Source organism: Anabrus simplex, chromosome 2, assembly GCF_040414725.1.
Source record: "Anabrus simplex isolate iqAnaSimp1 chromosome 2, ASM4041472v1, whole genome shotgun sequence".
In the NCBI taxonomy this organism is placed as follows: Eukaryota; Metazoa; Arthropoda; class Insecta; order Orthoptera; family Tettigoniidae; genus Anabrus; species Anabrus simplex.
This window is the reverse complement of record NC_090266.1, coordinates 639,886,766-639,904,378: the sequence shown is the minus strand read 5'-3', so window position 1 is coordinate 639,904,378 and position 17,613 is coordinate 639,886,766. Positions and strand designations below refer to the sequence as shown.

Sequence of the window (17,613 nt, the reverse complement as noted above, 5' to 3'; positions counted from 1 at the left end):
TTTCGTTTTTTACTCTTAATCCGTGCCAGAGAACTTTCTCACACTCCAACAGCTGCTGCTACTTTTTCCTGCATTTTTTTACAATCTATCACAAACTTTTCTTTCATTGCCTCCCTTCCCATAAATTTTATAATGTTTGAGATTGCCGCACGCGTCTGACTCTTTAGGACCTTACGATGCAGGCTATTTTTAACACCTTCCTTATTGTCAAAGATAGGCCTAACGTACACCACCACTAACCACAGTTACTACAGAATGAGAAATTGAAAAGCAGCACGCGACAGCTGAGTATAAACTTATGCACTGAATTGTCCTTTTAGCAGGTGCTCTGTTAGGAGGCAATGCGGTACGCTAGATCATCCAAAGTGCGCGTGCAGGACCGGACGTCTTCCAACTGGCCAGATCTCTATGTATCTTTTTCTTGCTCTGACGAGTGTGTCATATCGACGGTTGTTTTGTGTATCTCCGTATGCATATTTGTAATTAAAGATGGCTAGGATTGGGAATGAAGCAGCTGTGGACTTGAAGTGTGAAGTCACAGGAAATAAATTCCAGGATTTTTGAAAGCATAATGTTAACCCATTTCTCATTACATGATACCCTCTCCTTCCTATCTAACCAGTCAGGAAGCAAAATGAAGCCAACTGGATGGGAAATAGATTGGCTAACCCCTAAAGGGAATGTTGGCAATGTGCCTGACTGATAATGGTATACCGTAAATTCAAACATGAATTTCAGCTGTAGTCAATGCTTCCTATACCAATTTTTGCTGCCTATATCAGTAATTTTACATGTTCATGAGTCTAAATAGATATTCATATAATAATGAATACAACAGGAAACTCAACTATATAATGATAGTGTTACTAATTTTAGCTGTCCAAACAAGTTTGTGGGTCTCTCTGTATAAATCTCTTAAGCACAAATATAAATGACAGCAAGCACATTTGATGAATGATGCATTTGTGCAGTCGGGTGTTGAACAACTGGAATCTTCAGTGTCCCAGATAGCATTGTCAGGAGCATCAAAGGCATCACATTCAACTGGTAAGTGTAGCTTCCAGGTATGCTTGATCATGTTTTTGAAGGGGGGGGGGCTTGTACTAAATGGATTGTGAATAAGCACATGAAGGTTGACAGCATTACACTTTGGAGGTCAGCATCAGTGTCTTCTAGAAAAACTCGCACAAATACTTTTGGTAAACTTCCATTGATGAAAAAAGTATACATCCAAAGGATGAAGAAGATTAAGTCGCATCAGGTGGAGTGGTTGTTACCTCTGTGTTTACCCAGAATTATGAACAGATTTTGTTGGAGTGAAAATGAATCTACTTAGAACCAAACATTTTGTTCCAACACTGGGAGAGAGACAGTTACCCTGCCATTGTTCAAGAATGCTCTTGTCCACTTTGCCTGATTTTGAACAAGTTATATTGTAGTTGCATCAATTCTCATTGTGCAAGATACAAATTCAGATGCACAATCTCAAGAATACATTCATTGCAAATCGCTGTATGGGTCATTGTCCTTAAGAGGGTAGATTTTTAAAATGTAAAATGTTTCTTTTCACTCTATTGTTTTTTGTGTTGCATTTCGTTATGCAGAATACTACTAAAGTACTGGACCTAATTGCTGATTGGTACAGTTTATATAACCACTTTTAAAAATGGTATGGTCATGGAGGTGAGAAAATTGCACAGTGGAGTGAGTACCTGTGAGAATAAGGATTAAATTTACTGTAGTAAATGTTTCCAGATATTATAATAGTAAAGAATGTTTATTACCATATTAGAAAATAAAAACCAAACTTATTCTCCTTAAAATCAATATTATCGAACCTTCTTTGTTGTCTTGAAGTATAAAAATACCTGAATGTTGACATTAGTGTCAGGGATATAAAATAAACTGTTACAAAGCAAAAATAATGGGTGTCAATAAATTCAGTGTGAACACTTCCTAAAAAGGACGGGAGAAGTTTAGATTAAATTTTCATAGTTCAAGTCATTTAGATAACCAATTAGATTGTGTGTACTAAGGAGAAATGCATGTAACCAATATTATAAAATATACTACTGCATCACTAACTCCATTACTTGTTCTCACACCGAGCAAGTGGCGGTACAGTTAAGGTCGCTGTGAGCTTGCATTCGGGAGATAGTGAGTTCGAACCCCACTGTCGGCAGCCGTGATTTCCCATTTTCATACCAGGCAAATGCTGGGGCTGTGCGTTAGTTAAGGCCTCGGCTGCTTCCTTCCCACTCCTGGCCCTTTCCTATCCAATCATCGCCAAAAGACCTATCTTGTGTCGGTGTGACGTAAGGAAAATTTAAAAAAAACTTGTTCTCGCCTCCTTAAATAACACTCAAGGATAACAGTAATGGAGGTGAGAGTAAAGGAGGTGAGTTTTCTCTTCTCTTCTTTGTTGGACGTTTGAGCTTAAGAAATCTCACTGTTAAACTATATATTACCTATGATTATAATTTGTAGTATAATTAAATTATCAGTCATAAAACTTTTCCTTGAGAAGCATGCTTTGGAGATAAGGTCCAATGACCTGATCTCCACCAGCATTTTCATACACCGAAAATAATACTTAGAAAAGCACATGCTCAACTTGGCTTCAGGCAGCTGACAAGATAGCTGCCAATAATTGAATCCAATGAAGCTAGGAAGCCTACAGTGCTATCTGTGGGTGTATTATTGAATATTTTTGAATTTTTTACAGAGGTGAGACTTCACTTGGGGGCAGGCATATTCAGTGCAAAAAGTCTTAATTTATAAATTAATGAAAATGTTAGTAAAGTGTTCACGAGTAGATTTTCAGCTGCATATTCTTATTATAACACCAAAACACTAAAATCTATCAAATTATGAAATGATCAAAATGCCAAGTCAGGTGTGGAGACGTGAGGCAGAGGTGAGATTCGCATGCTGTACTCTAAAATTTAAAAAATTTAAACCTTTATTAAGAAAATAGATTAAGGGATCAAATAGATCTTATGTCCAACTAACTTTCAACAATAATCTATAATTCATACAAACATATTTTACACCAGAAAACCAGCTGGGACACTATCTGCCCCCTTTTTAAAACTTTTGAGGAAGAGTCATATACACTCACAATAATGCAAACAATTATGGCGACGATGGGATAGGAAAGGCCTGGGAGTTGGAAGTGACCGTGGCCTTAAGGTACAGCCCCAGCATTTGCTTGGTGTGAAAATGGGAAACCACGGAAAACCATCTTCAGGGCTGCCGACATTGGGATTCGAACCCACGATTGAATCAGTGTGGGCAGTTAAAACTTGTATTACTGCCATTTAGTGGATCATTTCTGGTTATTAACAAAAGATGAGATAAATAGTCACTAGGTACTTTGCAAATGTTCCTTGTTAGACTGTGATGGTGAGAGGGACAATTGGGGCAGCTGTGTGAATTCATTGGCTTGTCAACCAGTCAAATTATTGCAGTGATTATGTTATTCTAGTCGTCGGTCCATAGACTGGTTTGATGCAGCACTCCATGCCACCTTATCCTGTGTTAATCTATTCATTTCTACGTAACTACATCTTACACCACCGGGCAAGTTAACCTGCGGTTAGAGGCGTGCGGCTGTCAGCTTGCATCCGGGAAATAGTGGGTTCGAATCCCGCTGTCGGCAGCCCTGCAGATCGTTTTCTGTTGCTGTACCTTAAGGCCACGGCTGCTTCCTTCCAACTCCCAGGCCTTTCCTATCCCATCATCGCCATAAGACCTATCTGTGTCGGTGTGATGTAAAGCAAATGGCAAAAAAATTCCTATGTCAATGTTTGAAATGGGCAAACTTCTTTTCTTAAGAATGGCCTTCCTTGCTTGTGCTATTCTGCATTGTTTGCCATCCTTATTTTTGCCAGAGTTATTTTATTATTAAATAGAGAAAGTACACAATGTGCAAGAATGTAAATTTATTCATTACAAAGTTTTGTCAAAGAACGAGGCCTCTTCAGGCACTCCAGGGTGGGATAACGACCACAAAATTTTTCACACCATCGCCACACACAATCTTGTTTCGATTTGTGAAAACTAAAGTACAACATGTGCGTTGTTATGGAAGCCATGGACTGCTGCACAAGTCACTGTATGTCTGAGGTCGAAACAACTTTGGCACCAATTGCCTGTTGTCATTGCATCTATTATATAAAAGTCACTCCAAATTTCTGTCTTCTTCGATTTTAATTCATGTAACAACTCTTGAAATTATTTTGTAGATTGTAGTCATAGTATGTCGTAGGTCCTCAATGAAGAATTTTACTACCCAAGTAACAATATTCATTTACTTCCTTTAAGACTTCATTTCGTAAACTAATGTTTCCTGTATCACCTGACTTTGACTGCAGTCCGTTAGGTTTGTTTGGACTTATTTAATTTAATCTTGTACCCCTGATCACCTTCAGAATCCCAAACAGTTTGATTCAATCAACATTATCGAATGCCTTTTCTAGATCTACGAATGCCATGTACATAGGCTGCAGAGCGCCCGGCTAATATAACCTAGATATGTGCTAGTTACATAATACATATTTGAGTCATTGGGAGTTCCAAATTAAAATCTAAATATGGTACTGTAAAATAGTCTATTTAAATGCTAAATCTTCATTGTCAGCATTTACATCAGAGTTTAGCTTGACTATCACGTACGTTTCGTGCGCGAGCGGTTTCGATTCCACGGGACGTCACAAAACCATATGGCACTCCACAGCAACCTAGTGGTAAGCCCCTGTGTTACATATTATGAACAAGCAGAAGAACACTAGAAGTTCAAAATATTCTGATATGTCTTGTTAGTGCTAACACTGAAACAGTTCAGTTTTGCAGTTGTTAACTTGTCTGATATTACTGTTAATGTCTTGAGTGGAATAAATTGAAATTATTTGATATTCCTTTCTGTCTACTCATTCCTGCCACCCATCTGACAAAAATGTCTGGGGAGAACGCTGAATAGGTGTAACAATATTCTGCTGAAAATCAGATGGCACTTCTCTTGTATCGTACATCTTAAACATTAAATGGAATAACCTCACTATGCTGGTTTCTCCTAAGGCAGTCTGTAATTCTGAGGGTATGTTATTGATTCCAGGTGCCTAGTTCCTACTTCAGTGTCTCAAAGCTCTTTGAATTCGGACCTCAAAATTGGGTCTCCCATTTCATCAGGATCAACAACCTCTTCTTTGTTCGAGAACCCATATCACTTCTTTAACTTGACACAACTGTTGGATATGTTCCTGCCATCTTTCTGCCTTGTGTTCTTTCCCTAGAAGTGGTTTCCCGTCTGAGCTCTTAATATTCATACACCTAGTTCTCTTTCACCCAAAGTTTTCCTTAATTTTCCTGTGTGCAGCATCTACCATTCCTTGGACCACACAACCTTTAACATTCTGCCCTGCACTTTCTATCCACTTCATTCTTTAAGCACCTGTATTCTTTTCTGCTCTCAGTTTTTGCATTCTTGTACTTTCATCGTTCTTCAGTCAGGCCTAGTATCTCCTGCGTTATCCATCGATTCTTCGTTGATAGTTTTTCTTTCTAACCTTTCTTCTGCAGCCTTACTGATATCTTTTTTTTTTTTACTGTTCATTCCTCCTCTGCTGTGTTTCCTTCAGCCTTTTTATTTATTCCTTGTGCAACATGTTCCTTGAAACAATCCCTCACACTCTTTTCTTTCAGCTTGTCTAGATCCCATCTCCTTGCATTCATTCTTTTCTTCAATTTCTTCAGTTTCAGATGGCATTTCATGATCAACAAATTGTGGTCAGTCGATGTCTGCTCCTGGGAAGATCTTGCAATCCAATACCTGGTTTCTGAAAATCTGCCTAATCGTAATGAAGTATATGTGATATCTTCCAGTAGCTCCTGGTCTCGTCTTCATATACAGCAGTCATGTATGATGTTTGAACAAAGTGTTAGCAAGGGCTCAATTATGATCGGTGTAGAATTGAACCAGCTCACTCCTCTTTCATTCCTTTGTCCCAATCTGAACTCTCCTCTGGCATTACCTTCTCTTCCTTGGTCTACCACTGCATTCCAGTCTCCCATCACATTTAGATTCTCATCTTCTACATATTGAATTAAATATTGTTTCGATTTCTGCATCATCCGCATATGCGGTATACCTGCTACTGTTGCGGTGGGCATTGGCTTGGTGTCTTATCTCAACAATAGTAATCCTTTCACTATGGTGGTCATAGTAGCTTACCCACTACCCTGTTTCCTTATTCATTATTAAACCAATTCCTGAATTTCCCTTGTTTAACTTTGTGGTGATAATTCTGTAGTCGCCTGACCAAAAATCCTGCTCTTCCTGTCAACATACTTCACTTATACCAACTATAGTCGTGTTTTTATGACTTGACAGTTAACCGGAAGTCAGACAGTGGTGCCAAATTGCTATGAATACAAACAGCTGATTTACGATACACAACACGAACGGAAATGTATATACTGGAATATAAGTCCATAATCAATTATTCTTTGTAGCAACATACATGATTTACAAAAGATGAACAATAAAACACAACACATTTAGGATACGGCTAGGAGATACAAATATGTCAATGCTCGAACAGATAAAACATGAGAAAATTAAATTAAATTTCTACTCACCACGTAGAATATCTCGCGTTGTTGTTAGATTCAATTTCCCGTAAGGAAGGAAAAAATCCTACAGAGGGAACACACCACTCATTTGAGTCACTATCGGCATTGTCGTCCTTTGTTAAGGTTCCACTCTCGCCTGACCCTAAAGAGATAATAAAATCGTAACATAATCATCTGTGATACTTTCCTTCTCCCAAGCTTTAATCATCTCGGATTTCGTGTGTCTCACAACGTTGCTCCAGTCCTCCGCACTTATACGGCCTACGGCTTCGAAGTCTTTCACTTCCGAAAATGTGAACAGTCGGTTATTCTCAGCTACATAATCCTTCACTTGGGCCCAAATCAGTGGTATGGCATTAAAATGGCAATGGTAGAGTGGAAGGTTAACTACTTTAGGCTCGTGCTTTCTGGCTATTTTATCCACTGCATACTCTGGGCACTGGGGCTTGTGTTTCAAGAGATGCAGGAGATCCCCCTTCCTCATGTCACCACGAACCAAAATATTGTGCTATTAATAAACTCATTCTTTCTAACTGCCATTGTTGGCGCTTTGTCAAGAATGACTCCCTAACATTACAAACAATTTCCCAGGCCTGGCTCCTTAGTGGAGTACCGCGTCGGAAGGGCTTTCTTCTCTTGGGAGCTTCATCCTTAGACGTAGGCGTTGACATGACAGAATATCAAATACACACGGGCCTAAAATTAACCTACTATATAACTACCGAACGAAATATTAAGCTAAGCTACTATATAAACTAGACCACTGCTGTACCTTGTTGCATGCTATTCACTAAAATATAACGCGCTATACTATTAGAAAATATTAAACAATACATTTACATACCTGCCAACTTTCCCAATTTAGGCGGGAGACTCCCGATTTTTGACAGTTTTTCTCGCCTCCCGGTTATTCTATTATTTTTCTCGATTTTAGCGTAGTTTTTGGTGAACTTCAGACATTTGTTTCCAAATCCCGCCATTTCGACTTTTTACGCCAGTGGCCGGAAGTCCTTCGCTCATTAGCCGCTTTCAAATGAAAATTTGACGTATATTAATACGAGAAATGTGCGCAAATGTGTAATGTTTATTGAAAACTGTATATCGCGACGCGTGTATGGATTGCCAAGCTCTCATTCTCGCGTTTTATGTTCGTGTTCGTTCACATCAGTCTAGTCGATTCTAGAGACTAGTCGCTAGATTTGGAGTATTTTTTAATAATGCAGTGACATTATGTCAAAGATGACTTTTATAGAGTTTTTAGGAGCCATTTGGAGACAATTCTGGCGAATTTTAATTTATTGATAAAAATAGCATTGCGCTTCGCATAATCGCGCGGGCACATGATGCAATATATTAATCTATGCATTTGCTAAGTTGAGTTCATATTATTTTCGGAAGGCTTATCAGAGAACGATCATCTCGCATACTTCCTGTGAGGGAATAGACATGTGTAACTTTTAGCCTCGTAGCCTCGTTTAGCAACAGTCGGGTTTTGAGACAGTGTTATATATACCATAGTACTCTTGTATTGCGCAAGACATGTAGAATAAGCAGTTATGACCAATTGTATCTCCTGATTTTTCTATAAGAATCTCCTGATTTTTGGTTTTGCAAAGTTGGCAGGTATGAGTAAAATATACACTACGAAATATAAATGGACAACCTAGCAGAAAGACACACAAAGGTCGCCAAAAGAACTGAGCACAATACAACACACAGCCGATAGCACGTGGTTACAGTAAACAACAGATCGACAACACTGCTAACCGGAACTGGAGTCTAACGCGCTCTATCGGAGCGATCGGCTGCCTGTGATTGGCTGTTGATTAATTCACTTGCCCTCCACCAAAAGGCAGCGCTAAAACATCAAGTTGAAACTCATAACTGAACTATAAGTCTAATTTCCCTTTTCAGATTCTCTAACCTACCGTGATGATTCAAACTTCTAACATTCCATGCTCCGGCTTGCAGAATGTCAGTATCCATCTTCCTGATTACCTTGTCTCTTGTAGTCCTCATCTGGAGATCCAGATGGGCTACTATTTTACTTCCAGAATATTTTACCTGGAAGGAAGCCATTATCAGTAAATTATTCATACAGAGGGAGCCAAATGTTCTTGGGAGTTAGTTATGGCTGTAGTTTTCCATTGCTTTCAGCTGCATAGCAGTATTAACACAGGTAAGCCATGTTAAATATTTTTACAAGGCCATATAAGACAATCCTCCAGACTGCTGCCCTTGCAACTTCATCGTAATCAGAGACTCGCACAGGAGATGCTGTCAGTTGTGTACACTGTTTTATTTACAAATCACACACACACACACACTAAAGAACTGCCATCTTGAACCAACTAGAAGAAGAAGAAGAAGAAGAAGAAGAATGATGCCACATCAGCATGTCAACAAACTACCAACACAACAAACTCACAACGTGAGTTCACACACTTACTAACAACTCTTGCTGACTCCCGAGACGGTTCTTTATATACCTTGCCTGGCCAGGCTTCTAGAAAAGTATGACAAAAAATGTTTTCTCGTGTCTTCTAGAGCCTCCAATAACCTATGTACAAATGGATAGAACATTCTGTAAAGCTTGACTGACAAAGGTGTGTTGTTCTGGAATCTTACCCTCTGTTGCACAACATTACATTGGATTTATAAATCATATTTACAGGTAATAGCCTCCGTGGCTCAGACGGCAGCGTGTTGGCCTCTCACCGCTGGATACCATGGTTCAAATCCCGGTCACTCCATGTGAGATTTGTGCTGGACAAAGCAGAGGCAGGACAGGTTTTTCTCTGGGTACTCCGGTTTTTCCTGTCATCTTTCATTCCAGCAACGCTCTCCATTCTCATTTCATAGCATCTATCAGTCATTAATTAATCACATTGGGAGTGATGACCCTATATATGATTCATTCATTACATCCCTGACCTGGTCAATGCTCGGAAAACAGGTTGTAGGTTTTCATTTATGGGTAATAATAAATTATATACTATTAATTACGTGTTCTTACATTAAATAAAGTTGTGTTAATATACATACAGCAGAAGTATCGTGACATAATCTCACATGTTTTGTTACACAAGACTGATCATACAACACACAAATAATTATACCAAATAAGTCCGTACTGACAATCTGTTGTTCATAACTATGTAAATAATAATAATAATAATAATAATAATAATAATACCTACTAATCAAGCTCGATATTTCCATTATTTACCCATGGATTTAGAGAATTGTTTCAAAGTTATACTAGTCCATTACACACTTGCATCACACGCTATTTAACACCGATACTGTACAGCAAGTGAAATGGGCATCATTGTAAACTTTCCTTACAATCTCTCTAAAACCAGAAATGTTACTTTTTTTTCTTTTCAGTCAATTTACATTATATTTGTTTGTCAAGTGGGATGTGTTCGATCATCCATGTGTTAAAACTCTCATGTAAAGACCTCTGATCTCTTATAGTGAAGTGTTTCTTACTCTGTAGAGTAAGTGTAACAGCATGTAATTCACCTGAGAATCTTTCATGATGGCTTGGTTTTCCATACTAACCATTTGCGAAAACAATATCATTGGAGAAGTGCAATTATTACTTTTCTTGACTTGTTGATATAATAGGTAACAAGTCTTGTGAGATATTTGTTTTGTTTTGTTTGTTTATAAAAGCTGCCTTTGGGAAAGATTTTATAACCTGACCTTGAGATGCTCATCCTCTGTAGGGTATGAGAACAGGTTCTGTAATAACAGGGTCTCTAGCACTTGTTATGCTGTAATCCTTTTGCTAAATGTCTTGCCTCATTGCAGAGGTATTAAATTTCATACTAATATGACTATAGCTCTTGTCTTCAGTCTGCGAGGAGGTACCGGTATTCCAATTGGTGTTACTCTGTCCTACTGTTCTTCATTGTTGAGGAAGTTGGTATTATGGCATGCAAAGTAATCTGTATGACTGCAGAAATAGCCTACATAAACTGGAGCAAGCTTTTTTGTGGTTATCATGTACAACAGTCTGGTAAAAGACTTTATTCTCTTATAAACCCAGTTTTATAACCTTGTATTTTATTAGGAATGGTATCTTGTATATTTTCATAACTGTTGTCCCAATGCATATTCATTGCTTTTTTATTATAAACTGGAGCATAATAATATTTATATGACTTGGTTCCAGGGATGGACCTGGTGTTGGATACTCGGGGGTTGAGGAAGGCATTGGTGGACCTCGCAATCCTCAACAGAATGCTGCTCAGAAGCGTCTTCAACAGACCCAGGCTCAAGTTGATGAGGTAATTATTGGTTAAACTGTTGAAGATTAAAACTAATATTCAATAGAATTCCATTTTAAAATCTTTGGATCAAGGCAGAACACTTTGTCATATAAAATCTTCTGTACAGTTTGCAGTGCCATCAAGAAATTTTGTGCAGGTAGTATTCCGAACCGTAGAATTTGCTTCATTTTCTCCTGGAAAAGACTTCGTTCGATTTTAATTTTTAATAATCTTACTTAAAATGTATAAGAATGAAGTTCTCGAAACTGTAGCGTACATTTAGCTCCTGGCTTGGAGGTGGTGTAGTTTAAGCTTACATTTCTAACAGTCTGAGAGAGATCCTTATTTGTAGTATAAAGAAGAGAGAACCTTCTTAGATTTGAATATATGCTCACATTGTTTTGAGTATGACAAAAGTTTTTTCAGGCATGAGTATTTAGATTTATTGCTCCTAGGAGTGTGAGATTCAAAAGAAACAGTGATGACTTGTGGAAAAATGTGTCCAGGAGAGAGGTGAGCATGTGAATTCTAAGAACTTTCAAGCTTCAACTTTCATTTTTCAACTTTCATAGTACAGAGCTCTATAGCTGCATTCGCTTAAGTGCGGCCAGTATCCAGTATTCGGGAGATAGTGGGTTCGAGCCCCACTGTCGGCAGCCCTGAAGATGGTTTTCCGTCTTTTCCCATTTTCACACCAGGCAAATGCCGGGGTTGTACCTTAATTAAGGCCACGGTCGCTTCCTTCCAATTCCTAGGCCTTTCCTATCCCATCGTCGGCGTAAGACATATATGTCGGTGCGACGTAAACCAAATAGCAAAAAAAAAAAAAAAAACTTTCATAGTAATATGAAAAACAATTAGAGCAATAGTTCTCATGATATAATAATAATAATAATAATAATAATAATAATAATAATAATAATAACTTCTTTCGTCCCACTAACTATTCAGTTTTCAGAGATGCTGAGGTGCTGAAAATTTGTCCCATCAGAGTTTATCTACATGTCTGCAGAGCGGGGCACGAAAAATCCCAGTCGCCATAGTGCCTAAAATTCTTTTCTCTGGCACCTTGCTTTTCAAGTTCGGTATAATCTCCCACTTTACAATTATATTGGTGTCACTGAACTGTTTTACAACACATGTAATAATACACAACCCCCTGACACTTTATACGATTTATTGAACTCAGTTGAACAAGGGAATGAAATTATGTAACAGCGGGCCGTTATATGAATGTTACTACCATTTTAAATAACAATCAAGCCACATTATATAAGCAATAGAAAAAAATGTAAAATACAAATGTTTGTGTCGAGAAAGCCTTTTGTAAAGAAAATATTAGACATAGAAATGACTCTAATATACTTCTTGTGTTAATGACAAATAATATCCTGCGACGCTCCTTTACTATCAAAATAGAACCTCTTTTGCTACTAAATGAATTAATTTATTAGAGTAACAGCTGTTCATTTGTGCCAGCTTCTCATTGGTTACCTTTTTCATATTCGTTTTTAATTTTGGCTGCTGATCGATGTGACATACTCTGCTCAGGGTAGCCAACGCAGCAGTTTTCCCTTTAATTTACTATTCAGTCATCTTCATTGCAACACAAGGCACTTCGTCATTGTTTGACAATTTGCACTATTCCATAGGCTTTATATAAACATGATGCAAGATTCTAGACTGTTTGTATTTACCATTCAAAGCTATTAATCACAAAATTTAGGCTTAACTGTTATCTTTAGAACGTTGCTGATAATTAACGTGCCTACTACTTGTTATGAAGTTCTCATCATAAGAGTAGTTAAAAATCTGGAGTGTTCTTAGTTTCAAAATTTGATAATCATAAATATTATTGCATGTCTGTTGAAAATGTACAGAAATTAAAATTTGAAGAATTTATTTGGAAAACTGGAAGGACATCTAGCAAGATTCATATAATGTGTGGCAGCCCTAATTGTGTTAGTGTTAGTGTTCGTTGTTGTTGTTGTTGTTGTTAAGTTGCTTGATGATGCTTTCTGCAGAGCCTTTCTCCATTTTTTAAACTTTGGTTGTTACATTTTTTGTGGTGTTTATGCCAGTATGAAACGTGCTCCATTAAATGAGAGAAAACCGAACAATCAAAACGTACTAGCAGGCTTCTTTTCAGTCTCGTCAGTGGCAGAGTGGTTTCAACATAAAGTACCGGTACGGTAAATGATAGTTCAGTTTTAACACCAGTGCATTGTGCAGAGATGCCAGCTATTACGATTCAATCGTAATAATTACGAATTACCCATCGTAATTACACCTTTACGAATCGCACACCACAAATTACGATTGTTTGTTGATTTTTAAATCTAAGTGTATGAAGTGTTGAAAAAGATACACAAGGAATGCCATTACAGCTTAAATTCTCAGAATATTATTTCCAGATTTATCAGTAATCATTTATACCCCTTTTCTGTCCCTCGATTAAGAATATTTAGAGTTTTCATGCGCCGAACGCAGTGTGTGCTTCCAGTACCGGAAATATAGGCACCTGTGAACTGGTATATCTTGCGGAGTGGTTGTTTTTGTTCCTCGCATGATCAGACTTCCATGCCAGTATGCGAGTTCTTTTGTCTTTGTTTTGGCGGGAAAGTGGTGACAAACTCCGTTTAATTGTGAGTACTGTGTGCGTGACTGTTGAAGTATTTATTGCTATTTAAGTTGCCAAATTTAATATCCTTCTGGGATATATGGTAATCGTGTGTTACGAAATGCGAAAGGTTTGAAATAATGAAGCGATTTCTTGTGCAGGAAAATACGTGTGATTACGTTACCGTGACTAGTGACGCTAGTAATAAACCAAAAATAGTTCAAAAATTTAGGGAGGAATACTCGAAAGAATGGCCCTGTTTACTGTGTTCCTCAAAATCTAATTCACAGGTGTTTTATAGTGTGTGTAGCCGCAATATTTCAGATGCGCATGATGAGGAAGAACAAGACTGAATCCCGCGCTAATGTGAACTCCAAACTGTTGTAAGATCTCTAAAAAAGAAAAAAATTACCCCCCCCCCCCGTGCTTTAGCGGCTGCATTACGAATTGCCTTTCTTGAAAGTTGGCATCTCTGATTGTGTATCTGGGGAGGCTTCAGTGAGTGAAAACTATGACAGAAGTGGCAGCACAATGTTTAGGTAAAGATACTTTGAAAACAACTGGGAAAAGAAAATTTAAGGAAGTGTGTGCAGGGACTGACATGGCTTACGTATGACAGAGGAATAGCATTTTGTGAGCAGTGTGCATATTTCGCTCATCTTTCTGACAACAATTCGAAAGTTGTGAAAGTATTTGAAGGTCCTTTCAAGCTGGAGACTCTTAAAAAGCATGAGAAATAATCTCTGCATAAAAAGTGTAGCAGCATACTCTGCACGGTTGGTACCAGAAAATACTCCTATGGCAACATGTGTAAAGAAAATGGATAAAATGGTATTTCGTAATTTGAAAATACTGTTTAATGTGGCTTATTACATTGCAAAGAACAAGAAGCCACTTTCAGACTTCGAAGGCCTGTTGGAGTTAAATGCAAAATTAGGATTTGAAATTCAAGGGGATTATATAAAGGAAAAAAAGATGCAACGAGTTTATCTCGTACATATCCCGCGCACCGGTCTGAAGACCTCACTAAATCATTCAATCGGTAGTAGCGACGGGCGGTGTGTACAAAGGGCAGGAACGTAATCAACGCGAGCTTATGACTCGCGCTTACTGGGAATTCCTCGTTCATGGGGAACAATTGCAAGCCCCAATCCCTAGCACGAAGGAGGTTCCCAAAAGTGTTATGGGATGAGTTGATTTGTGAAAGAAGGATTCTCAGTTATTAATTATTAAAATCTACAGTTATTTCCAGTCATTTGACAGGGTCAGGGATGGAATGAATGAAGTCCCCATCTTGCAGCGAGGATAGAAATTTTGCCGGCTGACAATGGCCTGTCGCACTCCTCTGGGGCAATGATTAATGACTGACAGATGAAATGAAATGATATTTGTGAGTGTTGGTGGAATGAAAGATGACAGGAAAAACCAGAGTACCCGGAGGAAAACCTGTCCCGTCTCTGCTTTGTCCAGCAAAAATCTAACATGGAGTGACCGGGATTTGAACCACGGAACCCAACGGTGAGAGACTGCCGCCTGAGCCACGGAGGCTACAGTGATTCTCAGTATGTCAGTTTAATGCTTGATGGATCCGCAGACAAGGAAGGTGATTGACTTGATTTTGTCTGGAAGAGACATACAGGGCCCCGAAGTGAAAGAGAAGCATTTCTTTCAGTTGTACCACTTTAAATTATTACTACAGATAGTTATTCAAACGTCATTAACAAAGATGGAATTTCAGAATGGCTGTCGTCTAGTTCCAGTAAGTTAATTGGCATTTCTGCTGATGTGCAGCAAGTATGAATGGCTGTGATAATTGTCTTGTACAAAAAATAAGACGATGTGAATCAAATCATAGCTGCTCATTGTGTAACACACAGGTTGAACTTAAGTGTTCTAATTTCTCTGAAGAACAGAAAGTACATTGACGATCTTGGTTCGGTTTTAACAAGATTGTATAAATTTTATCTCCATTCTCCTAAAAGACTGTGATAGCTGAAACAAGTAGCAGAGTCTTCATTGCAGTGTACAAAAGTTTCAGTTTCTTAACATTGTAAGATCAGTGGCTAGCAAAGTTTGTGCTGTTTCCGCTCTTGTGAAAGACTGGAAATATGCTACACTGTATCTAGAAAGCATTGGTGCAGAAGACAATGCATCTGTGGCAAGGATTTTGTTGAAACAGCTTACTAACTTCAAGTTTGTATACATCATCCATTTTCTGTTGGACTACCTGAGCATTCTTCAAAACTTTTCTTCCTTTTTAAAAGGAGCAACTTTTCCTGAGCACAATGGAATGCCATATGAAACGTTCAGAAAGATTGTTAAAATAATTAAGGAATTTTCCAGGAGAAAATGAAGCAAGATTCATTTCAAATAAATCTTTTAATGGAGTATTTCAGGAAGTTCAGCTGCATGGGCTCAATGCCACTATAAGAGCTTCTGTTCAGACTGAAAGGGACCACCTTATCCATCATGCAGTGAAGTATTTAGAAGAGAGGTTTATAAATCAGGACGGCATTGAATGGTTCACCTCAGTATTAAACAAGTTTGCTTTACCAACTGGAAGCACTCTAGAAGATTTTGGAGTCAGCGAAGTAGCATCTCTACTTCAACACTTCAAGAAACAAATTTGTCCCTGGAATGATAATGAATAACAGTAATCGGGAGATAGTGGGTTCGAGGCCCACTGTCGACAGCCCTGAAGATGGTTTTCCGTGGTTTCCCATTTTCACACCAGGCAAATGCCGGGGCTGTACCTTAATTAAGGCCACGGCCGCTTCCTTCCACTTCCTAGGCCTTTCCTCTCCCATCGTCGCCATAAGACATATCTGTGTCGGTGCGACGTAAAACAAAATAGCAAAAAAAAAAAAAAAAAAAAAAAAAGATAATGAATAAAGACAGAATATTCCCAATGAGTGGTATGAATTTAAGTTATTTGGAAAATATTAGGAAAATTACTGTTCATAATTTCTGTCCTTCCAGTGTCAACTGTGTGTTGTGAAAGAAGCTTCAGTGAAATGAACCTGGTGAATAATTACTTCAGGTCATTCTGGTCAGTGGACGATTTTGGACTTTTCAATTGTCATTACATTCCGTCTTTTCGAACCACTAGGGGCCAATGACCTAGATGTTGGGCACCTTGAAACAAGCATCATCATCAATTTCAGGTCATCATTGAAAGTTGAAAATGTAAATAATTTGATCAAAATCAATGAAAGAATTTGAACCCTACAAAGGCTGTGGATAGATGATATTTGTATTTTGATGCAAGAGCTCCTAGGCATGTACATGGACACAAAAGGCACATTAGGGATGTTATGTAAAGTTTGGGTTGTTTCTTGAACCAGACAATTTATAGATAGGTTAATTTAGATACATAATGTTTAAGCTTTAAGTTGTTAATCCTTTAACAAGTCACTCATATGTACAAGGGAATTATATAATTTGGTGTTGATAATATTCACTATGCTATTTACAGTTTACAAGTTTCGTAGAACAGTATCAAAATATTATGTAACAGTTGGCTAGTTCGATAAATTTGTATACACAGTGGCATGTTTTATTTAGTTAATTGTCCTCATAATATAGGTCTTGGAATCTCCTCTATCATGTTGTCTTATAGGCATTCCATAAAAATTGTTTTAATGTCCTTTAAGTAATTGGTGGATTGGGTGCTGTTTTTACATTTTGTGGCAATCTGTTTTAGTTTATAAAACTATAAAAGCACAACACTTAATGCTATTACTACCCCTTCGTATTGTTCAAAAGGCTAGACGTCAGTATATTAAATGTGAGTACTAGAAAAATAACCTGTGTGTAGATTTGAGTGCTGGCTCCAGATTTAAAATGTTTGTCATGCCCTGCTGTAGAGGTAGGCCTCCCGCATTTGAGCAGTTCTGAAATCACCAGACTGAGCCAGAAACTGCCATGTTGGGGTCAGGCCATCTGGGGCACTCAGCCTGGCACCGTGGATTTCAGTGTGGTTCATAAGGGACTTGGCATTGGCAATCATCAAACAACTGTGTCTAAAATTCTCTCAGATTGTGAACCTTGTCGTGGCTAAAGCTGCAGCGTGGATTAACA

At 38.2% G+C, this 17,613-nt stretch overlaps 1 protein-coding gene across 3 annotated transcripts in view; it reads left to right on the top strand.

Moving 5' to 3' along the window:
- LOC136864301 (synaptobrevin-1) overlaps positions 1–17,613 on the top strand; it is a 281,568-nt gene that overhangs the window by 129,071 nt on the left and 134,884 nt on the right. For 2 of the 3 annotated variants that reach the window (XM_067141104.2, XM_067141105.2), the window contains exon 2: positions 10,817–10,931. In XM_067141104.2, the coding sequence (XP_066997205.2) occupies positions 10,817–10,931 (115 nt within the window). Of the gene's footprint in view, positions 1–5,754; positions 5,919–10,816; positions 10,932–17,613 lie in introns of all 3 variants that reach the window. The other variant, XM_067141106.2, reaches the window with a different exon arrangement.